Source organism: Perna viridis, chromosome 3 (genome assembly GCF_037379345.1).
Source record: "Perna viridis isolate PV_CMFRI_1.1 ecotype Kerala chromosome 3, ASM3737934v1, whole genome shotgun sequence".
Classification (NCBI taxonomy): Eukaryota; Metazoa; Mollusca; class Bivalvia; order Mytilida; family Mytilidae; genus Perna; species Perna viridis.
In genome coordinates this window covers 39,309,837-39,322,868 of record NC_142447.1, presented here as the reverse complement: position 1 = coordinate 39,322,868, position 13,032 = coordinate 39,309,837, and the positions used below count along the sequence as shown (strand labels likewise).

At 33.7% G+C, this 13,032-nt stretch overlaps 2 protein-coding genes across 4 annotated transcripts; both read right to left on the bottom strand.

Annotated features, from left to right (window-relative positions):
- Positions 1 to 640: 640 nt before the first annotated feature.
- LOC148622205 (tripartite motif-containing protein 59-like) lies at positions 641 to 3,619 on the bottom strand. The gene is made up of 3 exons (XM_088571846.1): positions 3,459 to 3,619; positions 2,504 to 2,585; positions 641 to 1,963 (listed from the first exon to the last, which is right to left on the bottom strand). The coding sequence occupies exons 2-3, from the start codon at positions 2,523 to 2,525 to the stop codon at positions 825 to 827; spliced, it is 1,161 nt and encodes a 386-aa protein (XP_088427972.1). The 5' UTR covers positions 2,526 to 2,585; positions 3,459 to 3,619; the 3' UTR covers positions 641 to 824.
- Positions 3,620 to 4,845: 1,226 nt separating this feature from the next.
- LOC148622204 (tripartite motif-containing protein 2-like) lies at positions 4,846 to 11,307 on the bottom strand. Of its 3 annotated transcripts, none has more exons than XM_088571848.1 (3): positions 9,772 to 11,307; positions 6,826 to 6,938; positions 4,846 to 6,361 (listed from the first exon to the last, which is right to left on the bottom strand). In XM_088571848.1, exons 2-3 carry the CDS (start codon positions 6,926 to 6,928, stop codon positions 5,340 to 5,342), a joined length of 1,125 nt encoding a protein of 374 aa, XP_088427974.1. In that variant the 5' UTR covers positions 6,929 to 6,938; positions 9,772 to 11,307; the 3' UTR covers positions 4,846 to 5,339. The 3 variants fall into 3 exon arrangements, with proteins under 3 accessions (XP_088427974.1, XP_088427975.1, XP_088427973.1); XM_088571849.1 differs by lacking the exon at positions 9,772 to 11,307 and adding an exon at positions 9,483 to 9,733; XM_088571847.1 differs by lacking the exon at positions 9,772 to 11,307 and adding an exon at positions 7,535 to 8,705.
- Positions 11,308 to 13,032: the final 1,725 nt, after the last annotated feature.

The window sequence follows — 13,032 nt, the reverse complement described above, 5'->3', positions numbered from 1 at the left end:
CAAAACTGACATATTTTTATTTTTTGTACGCATATTTCACGAATATTACCCAAGTAAGAATGAGATATTTATCTAAGCTAATAATACACCAAAACCAGCTAGCCTCGATAGATTATACTCGTTAAGTCTGGAAGTTCGTCCATCTAAGAGAAGAAAATCCGGGACTCAAAACCTCCTTTTGCCTTGTCAGCACACCCACATCAGGGGAAGAATTTCATTATTTGTATCAAATACACAAGTATTGAAGTTCGTTTTTTTATGGTTTTGAAGACTGGTGATAATTTGGAATACATATTTATTGGTATTTTATAAGTGATTTTAGCCCCCAATATACCCTTGGTTTTGTATTTACTCATTCATTCTTTGCCTGTTTTCAGAGCGATGTATCCACAAACTTCATGAATAGGAAAGTAACCGTTATTTCTGAAGATGGTGATGTATTGTTTCCACTTGGATCAGTGACTAAATCAATTGGTGCATATATTTCTTTTTTTGTACCTACACTTTCAGATTCTAGTTTTTTTTAACTTTGAAGCTTTGTATAATGAAATTTTTTACTCTATATCAAACCACAGTCGAGGTTAAAGCCCAAATTGTGACTCTTGGCCGATTTTGTTATGAACAACAGAGCAAGACCAAGTGTTGTGTGATTTCTATATTTCAAATATTCGATTAAATATATAAGAAAATATTGTTCATTAAAGTCAAAATCTACTGTTTATGGAAGGCAACAAAAAGTTAAAAAAAATGGTTTAATAACGTCAACATCTTCTGTCCATGGAAGGCAAGAAAAAAGTTTTTTTTGTTGATACAACTGAGCACGTTCACGGGCGGTAATACGAGTACCTGTATGGGGCGGAGTAGCTAGAATAACTACTTGTGGAAGTCCTACTTTTAGAGGTTTGTAGTGATGACTCCATCCTTGTTATAATATCTCCATAGTTTTGTAAACGGTTCGATATATATTTCTCATCACGATCATTAAAGGAAAACTTGGTGATTATACCGTCATCAACTTCGCGGATTCTTAAAGGTTGTGGTTTATAGTCCTGGATGTTTTGTGTTACTTTATACATTTTCTCAACATTTCCCTCATCTCTACATTTCTGAAGTTCTTTGTGTTTGTCATCCACTTCCTTTGTACGTTTGTCGATAAGATCGATTTTCTCTGCCAGTTTTTGTTTTTCATTCCCTACTTCTTTCTCAGCCATGGCTATGAGTTGTTTCTCTCTTTCCTCTAAAGCAGCTCTAAGAGCAGCAAATGAATTACGTACATGCTCTACAACTTCGGATTCAGACTTTTCAAATGTTTCTATTGATTCTTCCAGAGCTTGACGTTTCTCAGTCATACTTTTCTTTTCTGATTCCAAATCCGCCATTGCTCCTTCTATAATTGGACAATATTTCTTAAACGCACCGTCTATGTCATGAACACTGTGACCACCCGTTTCCTTGTGGTCTACAATAGTACAATCTCGGCAAATGAAGTCTATGCAGGTTTCACAAAAGAAATTAATAGGTTGAGTTGTATGTTTTTTGCAGTATTGAACTGTTTGTCTGTCAGTGTGACTTAGGAAATCAAGAAGTTGAATTACACGGTGGTCAGTCGGTAACTGTCGTAGTCCTTCTTGTGTTGAAATAAAGCTAACGCAACACCTTGGGCAAATGATTGTCACAGCGTTAGGTAGATCATCAAATGCAGGCGTTAAGCTCTGTCGGTACTCAGCTTCAGCAATAAACAATTTTATGATGCAGACACGACAAAGAGTGTGATGACATGGTAATAGTTTAGGTTGCTGGTCTTCGTTGTCATATATCTCTTCACAGATGATGCACTTCAAGAATTTTTCAACGAAAGAACACTCTTCTAAGACTATATTCCTTTTGACATGAAATTCTGAACTGACTGTTGATGTGAATGCTAAGCGATCCAGGGTACCGGTTGGATACTCAATGTTATTGTCTGCAATGTAAAAGTACCAAAATTTTACTGCTCATACAGGTACCACAAGCTTTAGTTTATCTGATTTCCTGGAGTGTGTAGCATATTTTTTTTTTAAATATTATGAATAGCATTTTACCCCTAAGTTGTGAACTTAATACATTAAGTATAAATTTAAAAAAACATGTGTTTTAGAAACCAATACTTTACGTAGCTTGCATACTGTGCAAAATTTTTAAAAAGTGAAACATTAACAAGGGTATACGTTTAAAAAAACGCGAGTTTATTGTTACCAAATACATAATGGAATATGGCAGTTAACATCTAACTACACGTATTTGTAAGTTGTAAATTGAAAAACATTTAATGAAACAGCTAAATACAAATGAGGACTAATATCTATAGTATATTTGAAGGGATGGTTACATGTACAGTGCGTATCATGTTAAATCGTAACTACAAGTGCGAGAGTTATTTAATACAATGATGCTGATGGATAATTGTGCATATCAAATGTGCATTCATTGACTACTTTCTTACAAAGAAATATGAATGGTATACCTGAATTAATAGTTTTCTCCATGTGAGGAAAACATTAGTTTCCAACTACTGGACTCCATATAATTCAAACTTAAGGCGAAATCTGAAAACAGAATGCATGTAATTGTTAATGTGTGTTATACTTGTATGCAAATTAAAGTCTAATGAAAATGTGCAGTAAAACGCTTCAGATCAATAACCACTGCAAAATCAGATTGATTGATCGATTGTTGGGGTTTAACGTCCGAACAGCAGCATTTCAGACAACCACTACAAAATCGATTGAAATCTGTTGAGACAAATACAAAAAATAGTTAAAACTTCAAATAGTATCTACTGGTACATAGCCACGGATTAGCCCAATTCATCAAAGACAAAACAGTAGTCTTGACTGTTGTCTATATGGGGCATTAATTGGTATTGGCCCAATCTCTCTGTTAATATCTTAAAGTCTCCAGACCTTACATATTCCTATATATAAATTATTTCGCACCCCGCGTTTATCATGTTACATCAATGCTTTTAATGTGGGAACTTTCATAGGTAACACTACACGTGTAGTGAAATGAATAATTTAAATAGAGTATGTGTGTCATAAAGTCTCCAGACCTGTTTCCTACAGTATATCTTCAGATCTATCTCTTTTCGTAATAATGAGCGCAGAAAAAATGTAAGATATTGGGACTAGTCATATTATTTATTAAGCACACGTCTACCGCGAATGACTTCACCAGGTTGGGACAATCGTGTCAATGTATGCATCATATATGAATAACCGATGTATATTACACGTACAATCAATGGATAAATTTAAATTGAAAATACAATCTAGTTTGAGAGGTCCTTTTTACCAACGTGAAAGGAAACGTTTATATTTGTACTAAGATTACCCACGGGCACCATGTGTAAACTAAGAATGTTAATACATGTACATGTAATTATGATATGTCCAATGGGTAAGAAATAAATGACAAACCTTTAATAATGTTATCCTTAATCATAAAGGGCGGTAACATGTAAACCTGTGTCCTCTTTACTTGTCGGTTTTAGGACTATCTCTCTTTGTCATTTAGACAGCATTGTCATTTCCTGTTTATCCGTAGGCTGGAACGTTAATGCGCATGCCAAGAAATTCAAAATTATGCTTTCGTCTGCTTTTTCCATTGATTTTTACGCAAATATGGATAACATGTAAATTATAGGCTTCACTGCCTACACATTTATTCATGATTTAAATGAGGGTCTAAACGGAGATTTAAGAAATTAAATACCCGTAAACCCAGTAACTTGGTCTTGGTATCAGTTCACAGGTTTCCTTTAGTTTATGGATTAAAACTTTTTTTGCGTAGAAGGATTTTGCCTGTATATACAACGCAATGTACAAAACTTTCAAACGAGCTGAAGAACATTACGTGTAATATGCAATAATCAGCTCGTAAGGTAAATAAGAAAACCTTGGCATTGAGGGATCCAAGAGTGTGGTGGGTAGGCGGTGTTCGGTAGATAACATAGTAACACATAAAAAAAACAAAAACACTATATTGAACCCTCTTTCAGGCCAGTAAGGACCCCTTTTGCGAAATTTCCGGATTCGCAACAGTTTGGTATTAGTATAAACCCTATATTGCATTTGAAGGAAAATGATTATTGTCTGCATCCGCGCATTAATTTGCGTTTTTGTATTCAGAGTTACTAGAAGTATTTAAGTAGCTGTCTTTGTAAGAGTCATGCAAAATCTGAAAAATGTGATACACTCCAAAAAAGGCTACATATTTTTATTTTTGTAATTAAGTTGTTTTATGTTTCTATAGTATGAAATGTGTAATTATTCATTCAAATCTGTCTGCTCTTAGGATATTATCAACATTGAATATCCAACAAATTCTAATGTATTTGAATGCCATTCACTGAGTTATCTTCTTTGATTTTGAAATCTACAGTGCATTCTATATAATTTTTATCTCCAAAGAACACGGGTCATATGAAAGGCTGAATGTAAATTTCTGTTTACTATGGCAATTCAAACATAATATCAAAAATAAAAATATGTAGGCTTTTTACCCATGAATCACATTTTGCATGATTCTTAGCTGGAGTGCTACTTAACATGATTGCTGGAGCAGTAGTACTTTTATTGTCACAATTTTGTTTGTGTTTTTAGCGCATAGATATATATAATTTGACAGTTCTAACATCGTTGGGAGTTTTTCAGACCCTTCTATAAGTTTACGTGATCTTCCATATATCAATTTATTTCGCGATATTAAATATGCAGAAACAAGTGTTTACTTTTAACTGTTCACTTGGAAGAACGAAACATTTATGACACCTATTTACTACTTGTATTAAATAAACACCACTCCTTTATATTATATAATGATACTTTTACTTAACAAATGTCGTACTCCGTACATGTTGTAGGTACAATTCATTACTAACAAATCATGCATATAAAATGACGAATGGAGGATATAGGAGTAAGAATGCTTGAAGCGTATCAGTCTGATTAAGATTTGTTTTTCAAAGACTAAATCTATTTAAAGTTCATTGGATCGGTTATATACAATAGGTTATCATTCTGTACGTAGGTTGAAATACGGTAGAAAGAGTAATACTCCTGTAACCCAATCAGTCAATATGAAATTAGAAACAAAATTTTCTCATCTTTCAACAAATAATTTTACGACTTTCTAGCACTAGTTAATTTATGAACGTTATGGCAAGCTTCGTATGCAGTGTAATCTGCACCATGATCACAGAAATTGTAAATAAAGTTTACTATGCAATAAAAGCCAGAATGAAAGCACTTGGACTAATGTGACATGTCAACTTGGACCCATAGGAAATGTCAACTCGTCTATTTGAAACTGACATCGCCGAATACACTGATGTTAGACCGTATATTGTTCTCTGCCCTGCTGTTAAATTGGAAACTGACAGCAAAGTCTTTGGTAGCACGGGAAGGTCCCGGAATGTCTACCTTCTTCGCTAAAGCTTCTCTAGCTGACTGATGATGGGTAAACATTGCACTTATGTCCTTGGAATCTTTGGCACTTTGAAGATTGTTTCTGTCTTTTCTAAGTAAGTCTTCACGTTCGTGGACAATTGCTAACTGATCGCCGATTTCATTGCGTTTCTTGTCGATTTCGTGTTCTGATAAGTTAAACAGCTCACGTTCTCGCTCGTCAATTGCATCCCTCATCCTATCAAATGTTTGTCGTATTTGTACGGCAAGTTCTTTTTGTATTTGTTCAATATTATCGGCGGCCTTTTCCAGCGCCTGTTTTTTGTCTTCTACAGTTTTAATCGATTTGTCCATTTCTGTTATTGTTTCGTCCAACACTGGAGTATATTTCCCAAGGGCCTCGTCAACGTTCATCACGATATGGCCATTCTTTTCCTTATGATCGATAACAGTACAGTCACAGCATACTGGTGTGATGCATGGCTCACAAAAAAAGTTCAGAGGTTGCATCTTATGTTTAGAACAGTACTGTACATCTGATTTTCCGCTCCCTTTGATATAATTTAACAACTCTAAAATAGTTGTATCGTTTGGCAGGCGTTTTATATCTTGTTCAGAACATATTAAACCATCTCTGCAAGTCGGGCAACATATTTTAACTGCCATGGGCATGCTGCGGAAGGCTGAAGTCAAAGACTGTCTATACTCGCCTTCAACACGGAACATTTGCTGTAAACAGTCTAAACAGAATGTATGATGACATGGAAGCATTTTGGGAGCTTTCTCGTCTTCGTCGTAAACTTCACGACATATCATACACTTTAAGAAAGTTTCCTCAAATCTTTCTTCGTCGAAAACAATGTTCCGCTTCCGGGTAGCTTTAGGAATGTCATCAACGTTGTTTTCAGAAGACCCTACAACAAAATCAAAGTGTTAACAGCTTCAGTGATGAAATAAGTATTTTTTCAAGTTAATATGTTAGTCATGCAACATTGCCTTGTGTTGTTTGTCATATCAGAAACGTATATGTCCGGTTGGAATTTTTGGCAATGCCAATACTTGAGCAAAACATTAAAAATAAATGCACCACATTTCTAAGTTTATTGGTTCATTGGTAGCAAAATGGATGTGATGTGATACAGAAAATGAATGAAAAAGTAACGAAAGTTGAAACTCATTTCATCAGACGTGCTTACGTTTTCACTCTTAGGGTAACGATCATTGAAGTACATGTTCTACATTTCGCATACATGTTTAGTCGTATACCAAATTTGGACGATATTGTTTTAATGCTCTTTGTACGAGCTTTATTCATAACGGTTTCCCTGAAATATCAATAGATGATGTGTGACAATTGATATGACTATCCAATACTAACCATATGTAGTAGAATCGTCCTCTAATTGTCTCAGTTTTTCCTCGAGCTGTTGTTGATCCTCTTCCTCCATTTCAGCCATCTCAACATTATTTTCGCCCTCCATTGACTGCCTCCTGAAAATGTTGAATAAAATAAGATTTTGGTCAAACTTAGGTAAAAGTTTCCGATGCTAAGGTAGAATTGGAGTTGATCGGTGGGTTCTCAGTTTTTCTCTAACACACCATATCATTAACGTTTTGACTTGCGGGTTCTGAAATCAAAACTCTTCAAAACGTTAAGTAAATGTTAGTTTGAATAACCAAAGATAATTTTTGAATGACCAGTTAAGTATGTTAAACATTTAGTATCAAACACCTCTTAGACTTGTAATTTTCTATAGTTTGGATAGGTTGTGACAAGTTTCTGAATACAAAGAAAATCTACTAAAAAGGAATGTACACGTATAAATAAAACGCTATAACAGAAAAAAGGTGTTGCGTATAGTGGTAAAATCAAATGAAACACATCTCTAAACATAAACGAATGTTTATAATATAATAATCAACTTATCAGTGCATACAATGCAAGTATTGAGAAAGAATTTTTTAACTATTTTCACCACATTTGAACCCAGGTCAATGGAACACAAGTATACATTACAATACAGTCTTTAAAGTCATAAATCTATTTTAAGTTTGAAAAGTAAATAAACAAAATTCACAAAACTCACCATAATTCATTGTACGCTCTGTACATGTTTACCGTTCAACCTCCGGGGTACAATATGGTGTATGAGAAGTACTTGATTATGTCACAAAAATGAATATGATTTTATGTTAAGTATCAAATTACTCATCCCCATTGTTATGTCCCATGGCCAATACACATCCTTGAATCTAGGTTTAAGTGTAAAGACGTGAGATCGTATATTTTTATGGCGGTATTCGTTGCAATACTCCCACGTCGGTTCGGAAAATATGCAACCTATTATTTCACAGTTACCTTATAATCGCTACATCAAAGTCCATTCTTAACTCGAATTATTCTATTTATTTCTTTTGAAATATATATACAATGCGTTTATGTCATTTACCTATGTATAAAGAATGTTTTTATTATTTATTTTCATTGATGAGAGTTTTATCCAACAGTTATATACTATTTGTGCATACAATTCACATAACATGTACATCCAAACAAGTGTTAAACAATAAGAGTACTTGTAAGAATTGGATTTTAATTGTTTTTGCTTGTTTCTACATTAGTTGATTTCTGAAAATCCTTTTCATATACTTTAATGAAAATAAAATAATTTTCTTTCTTGAATTTTAATGTACGTATCATTAATTCAATTTTTAGAAAATTACGAAACTCAAGGATACATTATACAGGCAATTTGACTCAATAAGAGAGGTAATGAATAAATGAATGAAAAAGAAAATATAAAAAAATCAACTATAATCCATAAATCATTCAAGAAAATGGCGACTTAACCACAAAACCGCGTATTGCCATATTAACACATACCTTGTTAAAAAAAAATCTCTTCCAAAATTAAGCCAACCTTTACTTCAATAACCAAAACAAACAACTGGCAGCATTATCAACAAAGTAGAATGATAAAAAGTATACATCTGAAGCTAGAGGGGACTTGATTTGGTGACTTTGCCAACTTTGTGACATCTACAAAGGTGTTCACTTCGTTTTGGTATGTGAAGCATCAGTTATTTCCTCTGCCTTACGGTGAAGCAGTGATGACAACCTATTAACCTATCACAAAATTTTGTTATCTCTGATCTATTTCCTTTTGTTGAAATAAATAACTTTGAAAACAGGATTTGAACTTATACCTATAATGACCAACAATTAAGTTCAAATTAACATTCTTTTCTGAAAGCAATTATTATTGATCTATTCATAAATAGCAACATCATACAAACACTTCTAGATCTTAAATGTGTAATCAAGATCAATTCTTTTAGATGAGTACTAATATATACATGTAACGTATACATGTAAAAATAAAGCAGTCGGAAGAAAAGAGGAAGCATTTCATAAATAAAACAGGACTGGAGTGCCCTTGCAATTTCATAGAGACGAAACACAAACATATCTTAACGAGAAAATGAAGGTATTTAGTTACAATGACGGGCGATAATGGTCAACAGCATACAAGAAAATACACCACTCAATTCAAGATCCAATCTTACAAACAACACGCAAAAGTAACAGATTTCTTATGAAAAATGGTTACGAGTCGAAGCAAGAGAAATATCATATCTTTCATTTCCAAATCAGGAGTCCAGAGGCGGATCCAGGGACACGTGCAAGGGGTTGGTACCCCTTTTTTATTGGCAAATTTGTCATTTTTCGTGTATAAAATTGACAAAAATAGCAAATAATATCCTAGCACCCCCTTCATCTGAGGAACCCCGATTGGCATCCCCTTTCAAAATAGCTGGATCCATCCGAGGCCAGACGAGTTTAACAATGGGGAGAAAAGAACATGATTGATATGAGTGCATGTATGAGACATACAAATAGTGAAAAAAAAAGAATTGATATATAGGTACAAATGAGAACAAACTGATGACTTCCGAATGACTATACATGTAGATCACGATATAGCATCCGCCTCAGGTTTAACATTACCATGACGTTAGTGTGTGTGTACTCACTTGTTAAAAACTCGGCACGCCCTGATCTACTCTAAAACTATCCAAACATTAGGGTATTTGCCAAAGTGAACAATGCATTTCTTATAATTCTATTTCTTTCTGAACCGGAAGATACTGTAACTTTATTTTGACATGTTGGTAGCAATTTTCATTCGGTGGGACGTTTGGAAGATAAAGTGAGTGATACACAAAGATTAAACAACTTATTTGGATCAAATAAAATATTATATTTTAAGCGAAACTAAAACAAGATTATGACAAACTGATCGTTGTTTACATGAGATCTTACCTGTGTATTGTTCACCTGATTATGACTGTACGTCCGATACAGAGACTTAATGTGTATTAAGCCGGTGGGTGTCTTCTGTCTTCCCTTTTATGTAACTACTCGAAAACTTTATATTTTTGTGCTGAACCTAAACAGAAAACAGTAACCATATACTATTTAGCCTATGCTTAAATTATAAGCGATTACAGTAATTTTGAATACACAACCCTTTCAAAATAAACATATTTAATTGGACTATTGATCGGAACTAGGTCATACGTCTATATTTGTGCTTAGCCAACAGACTGTAAAGCTTAGAGGGTCTCGATGGATATTTAAGTTAATATATTAATTCAATATCAAATATATTTATCTCTACCTTTGACATATAGGTTATCAATATGGATCACAGTAGATAAACATGCATGTACTACATGGGCGTTCATGTTCAAAGAGATAGAACACAAATGTACAACAAACAAATATTCAAGATGCATGTTTGCAATTGTACAAAGCGACGATCAGTCACTTGCCAGACTGTACATGTATTTAAAAAGTTTTGAGTTTTAGATATATATGATTAGATGTTTCCGAACGTTTCGAATTATTATATCAACATTCCTTTTGGACGTCTTATACCATCCTGTATTGGCTACCAATGAAATTGTTTTTTTCTGGTTTTTATTTACAATATATCTGACACTATTTGTTTTTAATACAGCAGTAATAGAGAGGCCTATCACAATTATGACATGTAAAACTCTTGTATTAAATGCATTCAATGTTTTTTCTCTAAGAGTGTATAGTTCCTTGCTTTATTAAAAAAAGACCAAACTAATGTTTTCTTGGTAATGGTTTTCCCTCGTTTCATTATTACTTCTTATATGTGCAATGAAAATTCCATTGTGCTATCAGATGTCATACAAGCAAGTTTTGCAAAATTTAGCAAGTATTTTATTAAGGTTTTAAATCGTTTTCACTATGGTAAGAGCAAGTTTGTAAAAATAATTTTACTACCTTGAATTCCTCAAATGTAGAAAAAAAGAAAGATAATTCATTCTTTTCAGCGCATCTCTGGTACAAGTTATGGATTACCGAACTCAAGAAAGTTTAACAGCTTTTATAAACTATACATACACATGACCATGAAGCAGTAGTTAATAGAAATCTTTTTGGCAATGGACCTTTTTCAGTATTTTTAAGTATATCTATTTATATAGCAATTGTTCAACCATTTTAAATAGCTTTCTAAAAAAATATTTGGCCATTTTCAGCCTCAGTGGTCTATGGCTACTGTGTTTATCAATCACTGGTGAAGGGTGCCATTTATATGATGAATATAAATGAATTATCCATGCATTTGAAAAAAAAAATAATTCTCGTCTCTCAGACAGCACTTTCTCCAAATCATCACGTGGTGACCAATTAAAAAAAATATATAAATGAAACAAATGACCATAACACATCCACAAGCGATTTGCTACCAAATATACGATGCTGAATGCCAGCAACTTACCTCAGATGCTGATTTTATATTCATCGATTTATATATCATTGTATGTGACAAATCATTTTACTGGAACATTCGACAATGCACACAATAAAATTCGTCATACATATATGCATCATTGTCTAAGTAAAACGAACCTTACGTTTTTAACATTACAAGGGTAACAATGTCACCAGAGTGATCGACGCATGGTTTGGACACCTAAAGATGTCCTCTGCTAAAGAATAACAAGGATTTCAAAGGGTTGCGAAATCTTTTAAAATCTTTCATGCTAAAACAAAATAAGAAAAAAAAATAGATAGGCCAGTGTGCCCGTTATTTAGATATAAGCGTTTAAGATTTTGGCCGGAAAAGGATTTCTCTAGATTTTCCAAATTAGGTTTTGTCTTAGTAGGTTTTACACTCCATGAAACATTTAGGTTTCCCGCACGCACGATACCTAAACGCACGCTAAACGTGAACCAAACGCACGATAAACGAACGCTCCCAAACGCACGATAAATGAACGCTCATGACTCATAACGAACGACTCTAACACTCATCTTCCTCATCCTATCGTAGGTGATTATGAGATTAAAGAATGCGTAATCTGTGAATCCGAGGTCGAAGATATGTTGAAAAACATTAATACGGGTAAGGCATTCCGCCCTGACCTTATTAGCCCTAGACTTCTCAAGGCCGCATACATGTACTCCGAACTGAAGAGTCCCTTATGTAGACTTTTCAACCTCTCTCGCGAAGTCTCTCTTTCCATCTATGTAGAAAAGAGCGAACGTGACGCCAGTTTTTAAGAGCGGAAATGCGGAAGAAGTTAAAATATTGACTCATTCGCTACTGAGTATTATTTCAAAATGTATGTTACTGCATAAAATGTATTTTTTTTTTAATTTGATGTCTGTAATGACAATTTAATTTGTGTATATAAGGTTTACATAACTTTGTCTGTATTATAGCTAATTTTGTTTCTTAAATATCAAAGCTTCAGCTATGGTGGAAATAAAGATAATCAATCAATCAATCAATCAATCATAATTTCCAGAGAGATAATCGGATTATTACTCAACGCCAATCTGGATTTACTCATGGTGACTCAGCTATCAACCAACTACTAAATATTTCAAATTCATTTGGCCAATCTTTGCATAATGGTAAGGAAATTCACGTTGTTTTCTGCGATATCTCCATTGCCATTGATCGTGTTTGGCCTAGATGCTTACTATTCAAATTACAAAAGCACGGTATAACAGGACGTCTTTTGTGTTGGTTTAGTAGTTATATGTCGGACCGACATCAGCGAGTTGTTTTAAACAGTTGATAAAAAACTCAAGCATTCTGAAAACATCTTCGGTATATTTAGAAGATGATTTGGAATGTTTTTTCCACAAAGAATGAGGAAACTCTACCAAGTACTACATATCTGTATCTAGGTGTACCGTCTTTCTTGGAGTAACAACGATGTATAATGTGCATATGGTGGCAAATGACTCTAGTTAATGATAAAAGTGATTTTCAAGAATAATATGCTATGAAATGAAACGATCAATCAAATCATTTTGTTTCTTATTCAGCCATGCTCTCTCCTGAATTAAATATTTTAAAAGCAACAACTACAACAAAGTACAATGTTAGCCTTCCTATAATACTATAACTAAAGCTGCATTACTGCCAAATTTGTTCAGGTTTGATTCTACCGAATTTTGCTTATCAATGAAATAAGTTTGTAGTAATGCAATTGAAGCAATAAATGTCAATAATACCTACAGAATATTGCG

Excerpts from the sequence above, each read along its gene's own strand:
- LOC148622205 (XM_088571846.1), bottom strand. The coding sequence starts at position 2,525 with ATGGAGAAAACTATTAATTCAG. Across the intron at positions 1,964-2,503 it reads GGAGAAAACTATTAATTCAG|ACAATAACATTGAGTATCCA; the intron begins GTATACCATTCA and ends TTTACATTGCAG.
- LOC148622204 (XM_088571847.1), bottom strand. The coding sequence starts at position 7,560 with ATGTACAGAGCGTACAATGAATTATG. Across the intron at positions 6,939-7,534 it reads AGAGCGTACAATGAATTATG|GAGGCAGTCAATGGAGGGCG; the intron begins GTGAGTTTTGTG and ends CAACATTTTCAG. Across the intron at positions 6,362-6,825 it reads GGACGATTCTACTACATATG|GGTCTTCTGAAAACAACGTT; the intron begins GTTAGTATTGGA and ends ATTTTGTTGTAG.